Source organism: Ptychodera flava, chromosome 3, assembly GCF_041260155.1.
Source record: "Ptychodera flava strain L36383 chromosome 3, AS_Pfla_20210202, whole genome shotgun sequence".
Lineage (NCBI taxonomy): Eukaryota > Metazoa > Hemichordata > Enteropneusta > Ptychoderidae > Ptychodera > Ptychodera flava.
In genome coordinates, this window is record NC_091930.1 from 9,625,949 (window position 1) to 9,642,036 (window position 16,088).

At 39.9% G+C, this 16,088-nt stretch overlaps 2 protein-coding genes across 2 annotated transcripts in view; both read left to right on the forward strand.

Annotated features, from left to right (window-relative positions):
* Positions 1 to 1,138: 1,138 nt before the first annotated feature.
* Positions 1,139 to 3,670, forward strand: LOC139130236 (uncharacterized). Its single transcript, XM_070695985.1, has 2 exons — positions 1,139 to 1,434; positions 3,283 to 3,670. Exons 1-2 carry the CDS (start codon positions 1,139 to 1,141, stop codon positions 3,668 to 3,670), a joined length of 684 nt encoding a protein of 227 aa, XP_070552086.1.
* A 9,344-nt stretch (positions 3,671 to 13,014) lies between these two features.
* LOC139129513 (uncharacterized) overlaps positions 13,015 to 16,088 on the forward strand; it is a 31,153-nt gene continuing 28,079 nt past the window's right edge. The window contains exon 1 of the mRNA XM_070695149.1: positions 13,015 to 13,431. Coding sequence (XP_070551250.1) covers positions 13,065 to 13,431 — 367 coding nt within the window. The 5' untranslated portion in view covers positions 13,015 to 13,064. The remainder of the gene's footprint in view (positions 13,432 to 16,088) is intronic.

Sequence of the window (16,088 nt, forward strand, 5' to 3'; positions counted from 1 at the left end):
ATATGTAGTAGTCTCGTGCAAACCTTACACACCTCCGCTTACTCATGCGAACTCGACAGGTACTGCGTTAATTTCGACGGTGGTCACATTGAGTTTGTGCTTTATGTAGCCAATAAATTCTGTCGCAGTATAGAAAAGCAGAGATCTTGAGGGTCGAGGGGTCAAGGACTGGACTATTTTACCCATTTCGAGCAAGAGGCTACGCGATACGTGGGCTAAATATGGCTGACTTTGAACACTTTTGCAACAAAGCTATTTCCAAATATATCACACATGGGTTAGGTTATGTATAAATTTCTGCTGAATTTACCATTTACGACGTTTCATAATGCTTGTACTATTCCATTAATGCGCTTCTTTGTGCTCTCAACGGAGTTTTGGTAGCATATGGAATCATCGTTCTAAAAGAAGACATATACATGTATTGTGGCCGAGACGATAGTAACATTACGATAATAAATATAGACATAATCATCATTATCTTCATCATCATCATCATCATCATAGCAACAACAACACTAACGATAATACTAAACAACATTTTCAATTTTTTTATAATTTATTTCTTAATTTACTCACATATTAACTAATTCATTTACATTTTTCATTTGTTTACAGTATATGAAGGCGCTTAATAAATTTGTGTAATTTCTGTTCTTGTTGATACAATTCGAAATGCTTGTATCAATAGAGACATTTGAAACGTCATGTAATGCTGTGATCGTTAAGCTGTAGACATTAAAGAGAAATATAAAAAGAAACGCCAGTATGACATATTGAGATGCACATGTTTATACACTTCAAAAGAATTATTTTCTTACTGATTTTCACATTGCTAATACCAATATGGACCATCATCTTGAATAATGATTCCGGTCACACACCTAAAACAATTTAAATTTTGCTGCTCCATTCTTGATATCATTGATGAAAGTATTGTAAATAGGCATATCAGTTTGGAAATGCGTACGTTGGCCTAAAATGTAATAAATTCTGTGTAAATATTAACCTTTGATTGCTTGTCATGAACACATCCACCTACATGCTTACCAGACACTGTGCAAACCAGAACACTGTTCAATAGTTTGTACTTGAGTATAGCAGCATCCCAAAAGTTTTTACAGAATTCATTAGCACCATGTCGAGTACACAACATCAGAGTCGAAGGGTGAGTACTGACAGTAGTGGCAATGGAAGTGTCGATGAATACACTGACCGTGATCGTCAGCGCATCGCTGCTGAGACCGACGCCTCCATTGCAAAAGTTCGCGCAATGGGTCCTTCTGCATTTGCCACAGGTCATCAGCCCGACGACAAGGACAATGAAGCCAAGCCAGACACCGGAGAGAGAGACGAAGCTGCCGCCACTTCTTCAAGCTCAAGAACCCCTTGGAGAAATCCAAAGAAGCTTGGAAAGAAAGACAAGAAGCCAAAGTAAGTGCATTGGTATAATACATACTGAGGTGAACAAACTTTAGCTCAAGGTTTAGCTTTTTATCGTCAGATACACTATGGCTACCAAAGAATTTTTGAATGCAGCTTGTACTCACTATGCAGTGCTTTGGTCATCGAGGTGTTATCGACGCGTACGTGGTCTGCTGACGGGTACACTGAAGCTCCTTCACAGGCTCTCTTATGATCACGATCTCTCTCATAAAGACGACGACGACAACGACGACGACAATACTAAAAACACCAGCAGCAGCAGCAATAATAATAGTTATTACTGTCGTTGTTTTTGTTGCTGTTGTTCATATGATTATCACCTTAAGGGAAGATTTTGTCAAATATTTTCTGACTGGAAAAACGGAAACAAGCACTATTGAAGGTAGGGCGGTGCGAACATAAAGGGAACTGAAAACATACATGTTCAAAAGAGCCACTCGAAAATTTCAAAGCATCAAGAGGAGCCTCAAATTTGTTTATTCAAAGCAAATTATAGAGCTGTTATTCGGAATGGGACTGAAAGGAGCTCTGGCTCAACCGGTTTTCTGACAAGTCACACAATATCCTCTGCATAGCGATGCTCAGACTAACTGTCACAACTAGTTACGTGTTGAAAATGTTTATCATCGTGTAAAATATTGCGTTGATATTTCAATATTATATTTGTTGTAGACGTTCTTTTAGGACATAACTAGATCAACAATATACATAGCACTTTCATCTACTCTTGTCAAGTCCCTCAAGTTATCACTAATTTAGAAAATTTCATTGAAATATACCAGCTACTGATCGGTCGGCATACCAACTTTGTCAGCTTTGGTCGATTCCTTCAAGCCTTATATGTCAACTTGTAAAAGCTCAATAATAATTAAAAATATGCAAAGTACATTTTAGATGACGCAAAATGTCTTTCACTACTAGTGAATAATCAACTTTGGTAAAGTTCCTCCAGTAATTATCACTAATTTTGAAAACTTCATTAAATATACAAACTACTGATCAGTCGACATAACAACTTCCATCACCTCTAAAATGAAAATGCTAAATGTCTATTATATACAATTTAAGTAATTGTCTCATTGATATCTATGGTGAGATTTATAGACTTAGTAAAGTCTTTCCAGTCTTATGGCACTAATCGGGAGAGTTCATTAAATACGCAAACTAGTAACGAGTTCATAACTCGTGTAAAATACTACAGGAGTTTCATAAGTATTTATCATAGTAGTTTTGATGTCTAAAGCAAATCGTGTCATCTTTGATCTAATCTAGAAATCATCAAATGCACAAGTTATTAATTGGTTATGGTAAAAAGTCTAAAACGACTTCGAATAGTGTTTTATCATTGTCCCTTCAAAGTATAGTCAACCTTGATCAAGTAAATTCAGATCTTTATCCCTAATTAGGAAAGCATGTCAGAAATGTAAATTACTAAAATGCAATATCCAAGTCATATCTACTAAAATTTTATCAGTTTTTGCCGATGCCGAATAAATCTATGTATCTAGATTGATTTTAATCAGGTATACTGATTTTGATATTTCGTATTAGCTAGCATACAGGCAGACATCTACATTCACATAAAGATAGACAGAAGACACAGACAGGCATCTGTCAATAGCTCATGTATGTGAAAACGTGAGCTAAAAATGACACTTTGTTTTGGGCAATGAAGATTTATTCTCAAAACTGTGCATCTCCTATTGGTTGATTTGAAAGTTATAAAACATTAACGAGTCATTAGAATCACCAAGTTCTTCTCACGACATTGTTTATTTCAATTGGCTAACGGTGAATTAATTTGTTCCTGTTCTTTTACTTTCTTGACCTAAACAGGAAGCATATGGGAAACAAGGCCTTGATAGCGAGCTACAATTGGGGTGGTCCAATCCAGGGAGGTGTAAGCGATGCAGTTCATCTATTAGTCCGTCAACTTCGTAAGCTTGGAATATCCGTTTACTGCACTACCCTGACAGCAACTGAAGAAGAAATAAAAGAGGCTAGAGAATATGGAGTTGAGCTCATAGCGCCATCGCCGGTTCCAAAATTCAAGTCCAGGGATGGAACGCCCGACCCCGACTGGCTATATCATCACAAAGATTACTTTCCGAATTTGAAAGAGTTGGCCAATGTCCGATTTGTCTTCGGATTCGGAATGATACCTCCGAGGCTGCATTCGAAATTGAAAGAGATGTCTTCAACAGGGCAGCATGCTACTTATTAAATCTATACGACAGTGATTTTATTACACCTCTAATTGCCAATTGTGGTGATGGAGAACTAGAGTTTCGCAGAGAGTGCTTATGGAAAGAAGGCCAAGATTCGAGCTGTGTCTTTTCCAGTGGAAGTAGTATTTTTGAAGAGTACGGAAAGATATATCGGGAATATCCTGACATCAAACATTCCAGGCTATCACCGATGATAGATGAGAATTACTTCAAGATCCCATCCCCAAAACCTGTTGACAAACGTGGAAAATTTCAAATTCTGTCTTTGTTTCAAGAACATGAACTAGCTTCTTTGAAATGTGACAGTCCAATCATGAAGGCCATGAACTCGGTGGCAGACTCCTTTCACAAAAACAAGAAATCGCCTCTAAAATGGAAAATTCTTGGGGTACCAAAGCTCTGTGAATCCACTCTTCTAGAACGTATGGATCCACATTCAAAATTAAATGTTGTCCTTGGCCGAATGCCATCAGCTGAACACTTGTACAAGGAACTTGGACAAACAAATCTTGTCCTCCTTCATGACTTTTCCGTACATTATGTCAATCTGACACTAGCAGCTATGTGTGCTGCTGTTCCTATCATTATTCCTGAGGGATCTCAAAGCCATGAGCTGATCGAGGTGCATCTGCCTGAATATGAAGAAAGCCTTGTCGTTGATATGAGCGATTCTGATAAGTTGCAGGATCGTATCAGTGACTTCCTGTGTAAATACGAAATAACCCTAAACAGGGCGAATAACATCAAAACTATGTTAGAGAGTAAGATAAGGCCAGAGTTGGAGAAAACTAATAAGGACTTCTTCAGAGTGATAAAGGATGATGCTAAAATTAACTGGGGAATCACGTTAAAGGAGAAGCACTCCGCATCACAAGGTATGACCCGTAAAATACCGGTAGACTGTGATTTAACTCTATCGATGGTAACCAAACCAGAATATCAAATATTTTCACATCCGAGTCTGCTTGCCATTTACCTGCTTCACTAATGCACTCTACATGTTTACTATGTTGCCTTGATGAAATAAGATAAGGAAGTTCTAAGAACATTAAAATTTTGTTGGTACAAATGTTTTTTTCTTGCTCTTTTGTATAAACAGAGTCGTATGTTTTAGTAACTTGCTTTACATGCTTATTTATTTATTTATTTATTTATTTATTTGTTTGTTTGTTTATTTATTTATTTATTTGTAAGTTATTCGAAAAGTTATGCAGAAAATAATGAAAACGCAAAAGACAGAGCCTAACAATGCATCCGGAAACATGAAATTGCGGGAACGTCATCCAGGTATGTGTTATCTCTTCGTTCAAGTAGACGAAACAATTATACCAAAACAATGTCGTTGATTTCCTTGCTGACACCGAAAATCTAAATGCAACATGTTGCTATATTAGAACGAGCACAATTAGCGGCGGAGGTTTGGGCAAGAAGAGAAAATGAAGGTGTAGCAAAACAGACTGAATGTTCCGATTGGGGATTTGAAAACTACAGAGTACCATAAGGGGACCCCCAATGCAAATCATATCATAAATCAATCTGAATGAGGCACAACACAATTGTTACATAAATCAGTTTTCTTAGGCTATTCTATGAAAAAACTGCGTTTCATTGATTGACTATCACAAACTCTCTGTGCTTGTGAATTCTAAATTATCATGACTGACAATTGTGGGAATGCCAAATGAGAGCATCAGTTGGCTATCTTTGGGGTACTCAATTGCGTAGAATGGGTAGTTAATCAGGCAAATTAATTAATTAATTGAACGGATATCGCTAGTTTTTGTTATATTTTGTCTAACAGACTGATAACGTTTTGATATCCTTTTATCAAACTCCAATATCATTTCGGTTGCATGCCTATAGCACTACTAATTACCCTATTGAAGTGGATTACATTCACGGCAATGGTCAAATGTATACAAATGCACGAATGAAAACGGATTTCTCATAGTTTGTGCCATCTATCTATCTATCTGTTTATCCCTCCCTCCCTCCCTCCCTCCTCCCTCCCTCTATCTATCTATCTATCTATCTATCTATCTATCTATCTAATCTATCTATCTATCTATCTATCTATCTATCTATCTATCTATCTATCTATCTATCTATCTATCTATCTATCTATCTATCTATCTATCTATCTATCTATCTATCTATCTAATCTATCTATCTATCTATCTATATATATATATACATATAGGCTATATCTATTTATCTATCCATCTATCTATCTGTCTATCTAGCTAATTATCTTTATATCACAAAGAAATCATACATATCTATACTATGGACAGATAGATATGCGCACACACCGTCACCATGGGGCTTCTGGATTAATTTAGCGCCAATCGGATAGTATACTTTTTTATATCGGTGATCGATTTGGAGCTCATTTTTTTCTTGCGAACTGATCGAGACTCTGAAATATTTAAACGGTTTTTTTCGGGGGGGGGGGTTGGCTGCAGAAAAAAACATATTCATGAAATATTTGTCTGCCATCTCGTGCCATCAATTGTCGGCATGAGTTGCAACAAATGTATCTCCCGTAGCTGCCATAGCGCACATAACGTCACCGGCTTTCCTTACTGTTGTAGGAGATATGACGGTGAGACTTGGAGTGAGCAGAGTCGTCCCAGTGAGAGGAGAGACGGTTGAGGGTGTTGAGACAGGTTTCTATGAAAGTGAGGAGGTCGGGGAGAAAACTGGAGAAGTTCGTCAGATACTGGATGGGGTACACGATGAAATGCATGTAAGAGACCAGGGTGGTGGAAGCATTTCGTATGTAATGGCTTGTCAGTCATTAGATGCACTGGAGTCTTTAAGGTCAGAGTACGAGAAAGGAAGACTCCAGGACATGATGGAAGATAAAGTTCTCTCTGAGAAACTCCTGGATAAAATTGGAGCATTTCACCTGGAAATTGACACAACCATTGACTATGAAGAGTATTTTATTTGCAGAACGGAGCTGATCCAAAAATATGGTAAATAGACTAATCAACTGAATGTCTTCGTCTCTATTGCACTCCTTCTACTGAGTACACCGAGTGCCAGGGATAACTGATATTATGACATGGTTGTCTTCGGTTTACAATACAGAGTTAAATATAATTATTGCAGCGCCCACTACGTTGCTAAATAGCCTAACATTGTTATCAGTTGCTTAAAGAATCCGAGTGGAACACTATGATATCATACTATAAATGCCATATATAGTAAATATGTCAGCCACTTGCCGTGAACCATGATAACGTCTTAAAACAAATAAACAATCAAAACACAGTTGATCAGTCCATATTTGATTTATTTTCTAATCACTACAATCTGTCACTAAGATAAATTGCAACTTTACGCATAACAGTTCAACAGTTTTGTTTCCATCTCAGATCAATAATTTCACTAAACTTGTATAGATCCAATTTCGCTTTAAATGTCTTCAGAGCCTTGTCAATCGTTTTCGTCATATATATTTAGGGTTACCTGTGCAAAAGCGAGACACCAGATGCAGTCAAACTCAGGAGCCAGACACGACTGATCGCACTTTCAGAAGGGTGAACAGAGCCAGAGATCTCTTGAGAGAATTTGAAAGGGAGGGTGACAAGGTGACTGAGAGCCAGATAAACATGCTTGACCAGCTTTTGCAAGAAAAGGAGGAGAAGAGACGGGAATATCAAAAATCTAAGGAGGAGATGTTTGAACAACAGAAGCTGGCAAAATATGGTGGCAAAGGTTTGGCGTTTTACATTATAAGTGTAGGCAAAAGCACAGAATCGTAAATAATAAAAAAATAATCTTCAAAGTACTGCACAGTTGCTTATGTTTCATGCATCTTGTAATCGTCAGACAGGTATAGTTGTCCCTTCAGCCTCTTATATCATTTACAGTGTATTATGTTATAGAACGGTATATATATATATATATTATATATATATATATATATATATATATATATATATATATATATATATATATATATATATATATATATATACTTGTTTCGTTCAAGATCAGCTGGAGTAGAGTGCTCAATACTAGAGTAGAGCTAAATACACAACTGAGTTGATCAGGATAATCTAAAATATTACATTTCCACTACAAATTTGTTTCCTTTTGCAACAACAGGTGCCAACAAAAACAAAACAAAAGAATTCGTTTCCCGCCTAAAGTTTCAGTCGATCACAGCCACCCGACGAGTGTAGGCGGCCCTGCAGCCTATACGAAACAAATTTGTAGTGGAAATGTAATATTTTAGATTATCCTGATCAACTCAGTTGTGTATATATATATAGGCCTATATATATATATATTATATATATATATATATATATATATATATATATATATATATATATATATATAAAGGCATGTGTATATATATATATATATATATATATATATATATATATATATATATATATATATATATATATATATTTATATATAATCCCATGGTATTTTTCTCTGTTTGACGTCATCGTATACGAGTGTTTTTCGCGGAGCCGTACAACTTCGAGCCGAAGGCGAGAAGTTGTGCGGCTCCGCGAAAAACACGAGTATACGATGACGTCAAACAGAGAAAAATACCATGGGATTATATATTTATCACATGAACAGTCTTCTTACTTTTCGTTAAAAAATGGGCGACATTAGTATTTTATTAGCTTGCTAAACTGACCAAGCGGTCGCTAATTTTCTGCAATGGAACTACTTTGTTTGGTATATGTGATAAGTCCGTCGCCAACGAGATATGCAAATAAACTATGAGCACTTTCATTCATAAATCCCATTGATTTGGAAGTTTGATACTTTTTGCGTCGTTACTACCAATCACAATATCGAGATCAGTCACGTGGGCATGATACTTTCAGGACAAATATGTCAATCATTGTCTCGCGCTGTGGGTCCTGTACGTGCGTGCCCATAGCAAATGAAGATCAAAAATAAATATTACGGGGACAAATAAACGTAGCGGTAGTTCTCTTTCTTGAGGATTTGGTGGCCCTGAAAAGGGCCGTTTATGGTATGGATTGCTAGTCCTGAAAAGGACTGTTTTTGCAGCCAACTGAGATTTTAGCTGGGCTGACTTTGACTGCTGTCGTCGCTACTGTCATAAATGACAGCAACTCTTCGGCGTTTTCGTGCTGGAGACCTCGATGCACCGATGTTGATTGCAACGTTTATTTTACAGTTGTTCAGGGTCGCGCCTCCAAAAACCCCACCGGTAGCTGTTTTAAGACAGTTTTCACTAGCAGACACGACGTTGTTGATATTTGTGGCGACGGCCGGGGATGGAGTTGATGTCGAAGCGACGCCTTCTGCGCGGACGTTGTCTGAGACCGATAACACAATGTCACTGTTGCTCTGATGCATGTACTCGGCTTGGTGGTGGTGAGGTGGTGGTGGTGCTCTGGACAGCCGAAGCAGAAGGCATTACGCCACAGGCCCTTGGCACATTGCTTGGATAATAATCTTATTTAATATGTAGAATGTCTACATACGACTTGCGTATTCAATAAAAAATCACCGTACGTGAAATAAGTGTAGGCCTATAGGCTACGTGTTGACTGGCACTATACCGAGTGGCTATGGCTGCCTGGCTCGGGCCCGGCGAACGCACTGCATAATCATCAATGTTTAGAATGTCTACATGACTTGATTATTTGATAAAGAATAACGGTACGTGATATTACTGTACATGTCGGCTAGCCAAACCGAGCGGCTGTTGCTGCAGGGCTTGGGCCGTGCTTGGGCCCGTTGTCCACTGCTGCACAGACATAAACTCAAGGTGAGAAAGCTTTTCACAGCCCGATTTCATAAATCAGCGAAATTCACGAACTCTGAGCGTTTCCGGTGATAAAAACTGGTCAACGGTCAGATGGTTGGATAAACAATCGATCGACCGGCCTCTTTTGCCTAAATTCATACCTTACCCTATGCTACTGGTGAGAAATCGTACTGAAATCGGCTGGGCACACCAACCCAGCGCCGGCCATTTTGAATAAGCTGCATGCAATGTACGCGTCCAATGAGAGAAGAGCAATTGAAAGACAATACGTCATCTGCCAAGGGTTGTACGCACAGGCGCATACATTGCATGCAGCTTATTCAAAATGGCCGGCGCTGGGTTGGTGTGCCCAGCCGATTTCAGTACGATTTCTCACCAGTAGCATAGGGTAAGGTATGAATTTAGGCAAAAGAGGCCGGTCGATCGATTGTTTATCCAACCATCTGACCGTTGACCAGTTTTTATCACCGGAAACGCTCAGAGTTCGTGAATTTCGCTGATTTATGAAATCGGGCTGTGAATAGCTTTCTCACCTTGAGTTTATGTCTGTGCAGCAGTGGACAACGGGCCCAAGCACGGCCCAAGCCCTGCAGCTACAGCCGCTCGGTTAAGCTAGCCGACATGTACAGTAATATCACGTACCGTTATTCTTTATCAAATAATCAAGTCATGTAGACATTCTAAACATTGATGATTATGCAGTGCGTTCGCCGGGCCCGAGCCAGGCAGCCATAGCCACTCGGTATAGTGCCAGTCAACATGTAGGCCTAGTATAGGCCTACACTAATATCACGTACGGTGATTCTTTTATTGAATAATCAAGTCGTATATAGACATTCTACACGATTTACTATCCCAGCAATGTGCCAAACGCCTGTGCATACGCGAGAACCCCGCGACCGCGATAAAATCTCGGACATACGATGTTGATCGTCCATAGAATTGACAGCGTAATGATTTATGCTCTGGACGTTTCTATGGCCTGAAAGTTGCATCAGTTTCGTTGGTGGAATGCCGCTGTCGTGTAAACGCCGGATGGTAGAACGCCGAATGCTATGATTTGTTTTTTTACCGGCTATGCCCGCCTTGTTACACATTGTGCTGAGGATGGTGTCCAGTTTATTTGCACCCATCGGCTGACGCTTGTACCAGAGATTGGTTTCCGGCTTGTAATTTATCGCGAGATAAAAATCTGCGTCGCTACCGAGGTGTGATGGAGGCCGATGGAGTGCATACTGTTTGTATGCAAATACGGGACATCGAGTGGGGTCATCGGGAACCGCGAAGGCTTTCGGTGGATACGCCCGCGGTTGTTTGTAACTTTGCCGGACGATCTTGTTTTGTTTTCCCGTTCATTGAACTCTAAATACTCGATGTTGTCGACGGTCTTCTTTAAGGCAACGTCACCCCATAACATCTGCCGACTTTCTTGACATCCCCGGAAGCCGAAGTGCTTTTGGTTGTTCAACCAAACGAGAAACAACAACGCTTCCGGGCTGTGCGTGCCGATGACGCCTTTCTCGTACAGAGTATCTTCTTCACGTTCGGAGAGCTCTTCAGCAGCGTTTGGTTTATTTCCCTTACCTTGCGATTTTAACTGAGAACGTTTCGCCTTGAGTGTTTCCTGCGAATGTCGAAATTGCAGATCGCGACAGATGGAATACGCGTATCCGTTCTCACTGAGGTAGCGGTCGATTCCCCTCTGATATGATGTCAAGGTGTCAGGTTCGTATTCCGCGCCGTCTTTTTGCCTAACACCTGCAAAAAAACTGCCGAGATAGCCGTCAAGTTCGACCGGAGGAATTTCGTGTACGGGTCTTGTCTCAGTTTGTCATATTGCTGTCATCCATTTTTGAAACTGGTTGACAGCACAACTCGTAGCTCTTACGGTGTTTTTCTTACGTTGTTCCTCGACGAGATGTTGTTTGTCGATTTCCGAAAAATCGACGTATCGCGAACTTTGGGTCGCGGTCGGAAGCTGAGCTGTGGTCACAGTCGGAGCCGGTTGTATTCGCTCCTCCTCAGTAAAAAAACCATCGGTTTCCGTCACGCCGAGTTCTTCAGCTAAGCGAAAGATTTCGCGAATGTCTTCGTCCAGTTCGACTTGCGTTTGATGAGCCATAGTGAGCAGGCCACTCCGTCCGACTTGAAGGACGTCTGGACACTACCGCTGGTATGAGATCTATCGCAACCTCCGGAGCTGCAGACGACAAAAAGTGTCGCTGGCTTCCCGCGTTCATTTTTACCCGGGAAAATGGAATAAAAGTTGAATTTTAGTGGAACACTTTACTTTCAAATTCTGAACAAGCAGATTAAACGACGCCATATTTTCATGTTATTCAATAAAATACAAGCAGTGTATATGAAATGTGCAGGGCTTTTCAAGGGTAAGCGAACGCAGTCAAAACTGTTGTGGGGGGGATGCCGTATCTCGAGACTGAAAATAGTACCGGCTGGATGACGTACAACAGGGGTAATACGGATTTCTTATCTGTGCTGGTGTACGTCACACAGGTGGAGATACGGGCCAGTTCATGTGATAAATATATATATATATATATATATATATATATATATATATATATATATATATATATATATATATATATATATAGATAGATAGATAGATAGACGGTAAATATTGATGAAAAGTTGAAATCAGGACTTGGACATTACTCAAAGTTTCAAGCTACGACGTATGTCCTGTGCAGCAATCATCACCCGAACTTTACAAATCAAAATAATCTTAGGAGATCCAGTAGCTTCACAGAGTCAGAGGTCCCCCTGGAATGCCCCAAAGGTTTCATAATGAAGCGATGGCCCATGTTTTTCGTCTGCTGATCGCTACAAAGGACATGCGTCGTAGCATGAATCTCTGAATTAGCGTCCAAGTCCTGATTTCAATTTTTCACCATTTTTTATCGTAAATGTTCTACCAAACAGGTATTGTGTACTGTTGTACCCCGTATATATACACTCACACATACACATTGAAGAATTTTGAACTTATAGTGGCATCTCTACAGACTGTTTTATGCGAAAAGTAACCTTCAGGAGTAAATAAATGTCGAGATTGTAGTTATATTTTAGTGGAGCAGAATGGGTAAGCTTATGGGTGTATGTGAAATGGTGAAAGCAGGGTCAGATGTTAATGAAAAGAATTGTCTGTTGTATCTTCATTGAGAGAGTAGTTACATTACCCGTTTGTTAAAAGTTAATCGGCTCTATGCTGAAAATACCCATGCCACAGAGCTATATCACCTTGGCCATGTTTTATCACTTGTTGTTGCATATCACGTGAATGAGGCTCGGCTAATCACAGTAACTGGATATTACATGCGATGTAATAAAATTGTTTATGAACAATGTTCATATTGATAAATTTATGAATAAAGTAAACTACTGAAACTTTCTCTATTACTGATTACCCCTTCTAGCCCTGTGATTCGTCACAGATTTTCACCGAAACATGCAAGCTTCAGTGTGTAGTAAAATTATTGTTAAAATCCATTTTTTTTAACAATCTGGTACATATTCTTTGTAACATGGCAGATCCTGCGACGCACTCTCAGTTCAAAACACTGCCACATGCCTCTGCCTTCGGAGAGATGACTGATATACATCTACTGTCAGATGAAGAGATACAAGAGAAGAATGAAGTCCTCCAGGCGACGGTCAGAGAACTTTCGATAAGTAAAGGGATAATAAGATCACAGAATAAAGACAGGTATCTAGGAAGGGAAATTTTACAATCGGTGAAAGTTGAGGCAGACAGAGTAGAGGAACGTAAATTAAATACCATCTTCAGTGAGTTTGTAGGTGTGAAGTCGGAGGCCCGTGACTTGGAGATCAACCATCCTGAAGTGGTAATGAAAGCTGAGAAGTTATCAGCGTATGCAGATGATATTGTCCGTGAAGCAGAAATCCCTGAAGAAACAAAAGACATGTACCTGGATGTGAGACGAGTTGAGAAAGGTTGGTTTAACTTTTGTTCAAATTGTCAATGCGGTTGTTTGTGTATCTGCTAAAAGTCGTCATATTCAAATTATTACTGTTAATATTGCTATCATAATAATCTACCATCGAGAATAATCAAATGTGGCCTGCGCTAAAAACGCTTTATGGAACGCCGGTTTCATTCCATTCAGTCCATTCCGTTTCTTACCTCAATGTACTGTTGTGCAGGACATTCTGTGGCTGCTTCTCAGCGTTCACTATTTGACGGTTTCGAGTGACCAATTGGCGATTGCTAGAATCTGTCTCTCGCTATGTACGTGTAGTGAACAGACTTTCCAGTGCGTCCATGATAGTGTTACGCACTTAAAACTAGAATTCGCTAGAAAAGTTGCTGAAATGGCACGAAAATGGCCAATACCAATACCAATTTGACGCCGCGGTGTTGAAATGTAAACTGTACAATAATGTTATTTCGAAAATACCGAAATGATGCACGAGGACTTGGCGGCACGCATCGACCTCATTGGCTGTACTGTCTTCATGCGCCCTTAGCGGCATTTTCGTAATACCGGTAACCTAGCTTCTAGTATCGCCCACCGTCAGACAACCACTGTCATTCAAATAGCGCGAAATTATTGATATGTGACAACTTAGTGGATGGTTGTCAACTATTTTATAATTGAATTATTTTGTATTAAAGAGAAGTCTCTAAGGGACCGTTCAGTTTTTACGGCCGGGGGGGTCATCATAATTTTGGAATCCGCAAAGGGGGGTCATCGCTTTTTCACTGGTAGGAAAGGGGGGGTCACCACATTTTCATAAACATAATACCAACAATAAAGTTCACTTTATGCTATGGCCATGATCGACCCTCTTTTCGGCGGCCCACTACAATAAATATACATTATGTATTACCCATGACCCTCTGAACGGGCAGACGCCTTTGGCGGCCCACTCCAATTAGGTTTACTTCATGCGATGGCCATGATCGACCCTCTTTACCGGCAGGCCGCCTGCGGCGGCCCACTACAATAAATTGACTTAATGTAATACCCCATGGCAAACTTAATGGCCGCACGCCTTCAGCAGCCCTGTCCAGTAAAGATTACTTTATGCAATAGCCATGATCGACCCTCTTTACCGGCGGGCCAACTTTGGTGGCCCAATGAATAAAGTTGACCTTACGTAATGGCCCATGACCCTCTTAACCGGAGGGCTGCCTTTGGCGAACCACTCCAATAAAGTTTACTTTATACAATGTCCATGGACATAAGTTGTCTATGGAAATGAAGTTAAAATTGCCTTACAGTCGTCCTAATTAACAGACGTTTCAATGGATGTGGCTGAGAAGTTTGTACACTGGCATCTCTGCTACACGAATAAAGTGCGCCGCGTACCGTGAGTTCAAATCCAAACCATGCGGGTAAATTTGACATATGAGTTTTGGTTATTTTTCAGCGGGGGGGGGGGGGGGGGGTCATCAATTCTTTTCGTCTGACAAAGGGGGGGGTCATCTTTTTTTCACGAAAAACGCAGGGGGGTCTATATTTTTTTGAACACCGGCGACAAGATTTTGCTGCCCCCCCCCCCGGCGGTAAAAACTGAACGCTCCCTAAGTGGTGAATCATTGTGTCTGTGGGAGTTGTACAGCCGTTGCTCGGAAGAGCTACCTCGTGCATTCAGAAGGGTTGAATAGCCCTCGCTACCAATTAAAAATAAAGACAGAAAATTATTGGAAATCGCAGATAGGTAGTCTAGAAATAACACGTTTAATGATTGGTTTACATTGAATAATTAAGACGTGTCCGGGCCTGCATAATGCATCCACATGCTTGACACCAGTTCTGGTCATTTCCAAATTTAGTACTAGCACTGCTACTGAGATATCCCGTTATTCAATGTTATTCAATAAGATTTGTACCATTAGCACGATTGGAACTAATTTAGGATGATTGGATGGTGAAGTAATGTCGATTTTTAGTCCCCACGGACACCGTCCAGGGGGACTTATAGGTTTGGTCATGTCCGTGCGTCCGTGCGTCCGTTCACGCAGATATCTACGGTGGCCCATATGTGACAGGTATAACTTATTTACACGGACAAAACTTTAGTTTTTTGCGGACAAAACTCTAATTTGTGAGGACACATCTCTGATTTCTACGGACACAATTCTAATTTGGGCAGACAAAACTTTAATTTGGACGGACACAATTCTAATTTGGGCCACCAGATCTCTATTTTCTACGGACACAATTCTTTTTTCAGCGGACAAAACTTTCATTTTGACGAACACATATTTAATTCTTATGGACACAAGTCTTATATTGTACAGACACAACTCTGTTTTTCTTGGACACAATTTTAATTTCTTGAGATAGAGCTTCCATTACTCCCGAACAAGTCTCATTCAACGTAGGCAACTCCTATTTCAATGGCCTTCCCTCTAGTGTTCAATGAGACAAGCAACTTACAAAGACAAAACTTTAACTTTCGAGGACAAAACTTTCTTTTCCTCACGGCGGATATTGAAGTATCCCACAATACTGTTCGTCTACATCGCAGTAGATCGCCTCGCCAACCATGGTGATAGTGCTTACTGTATGCTACATCGATTTATGGTTGAAAAGGTACTAAAATCATCTTACAGCTTCATTTCATTGTAAGATTTGCAATGA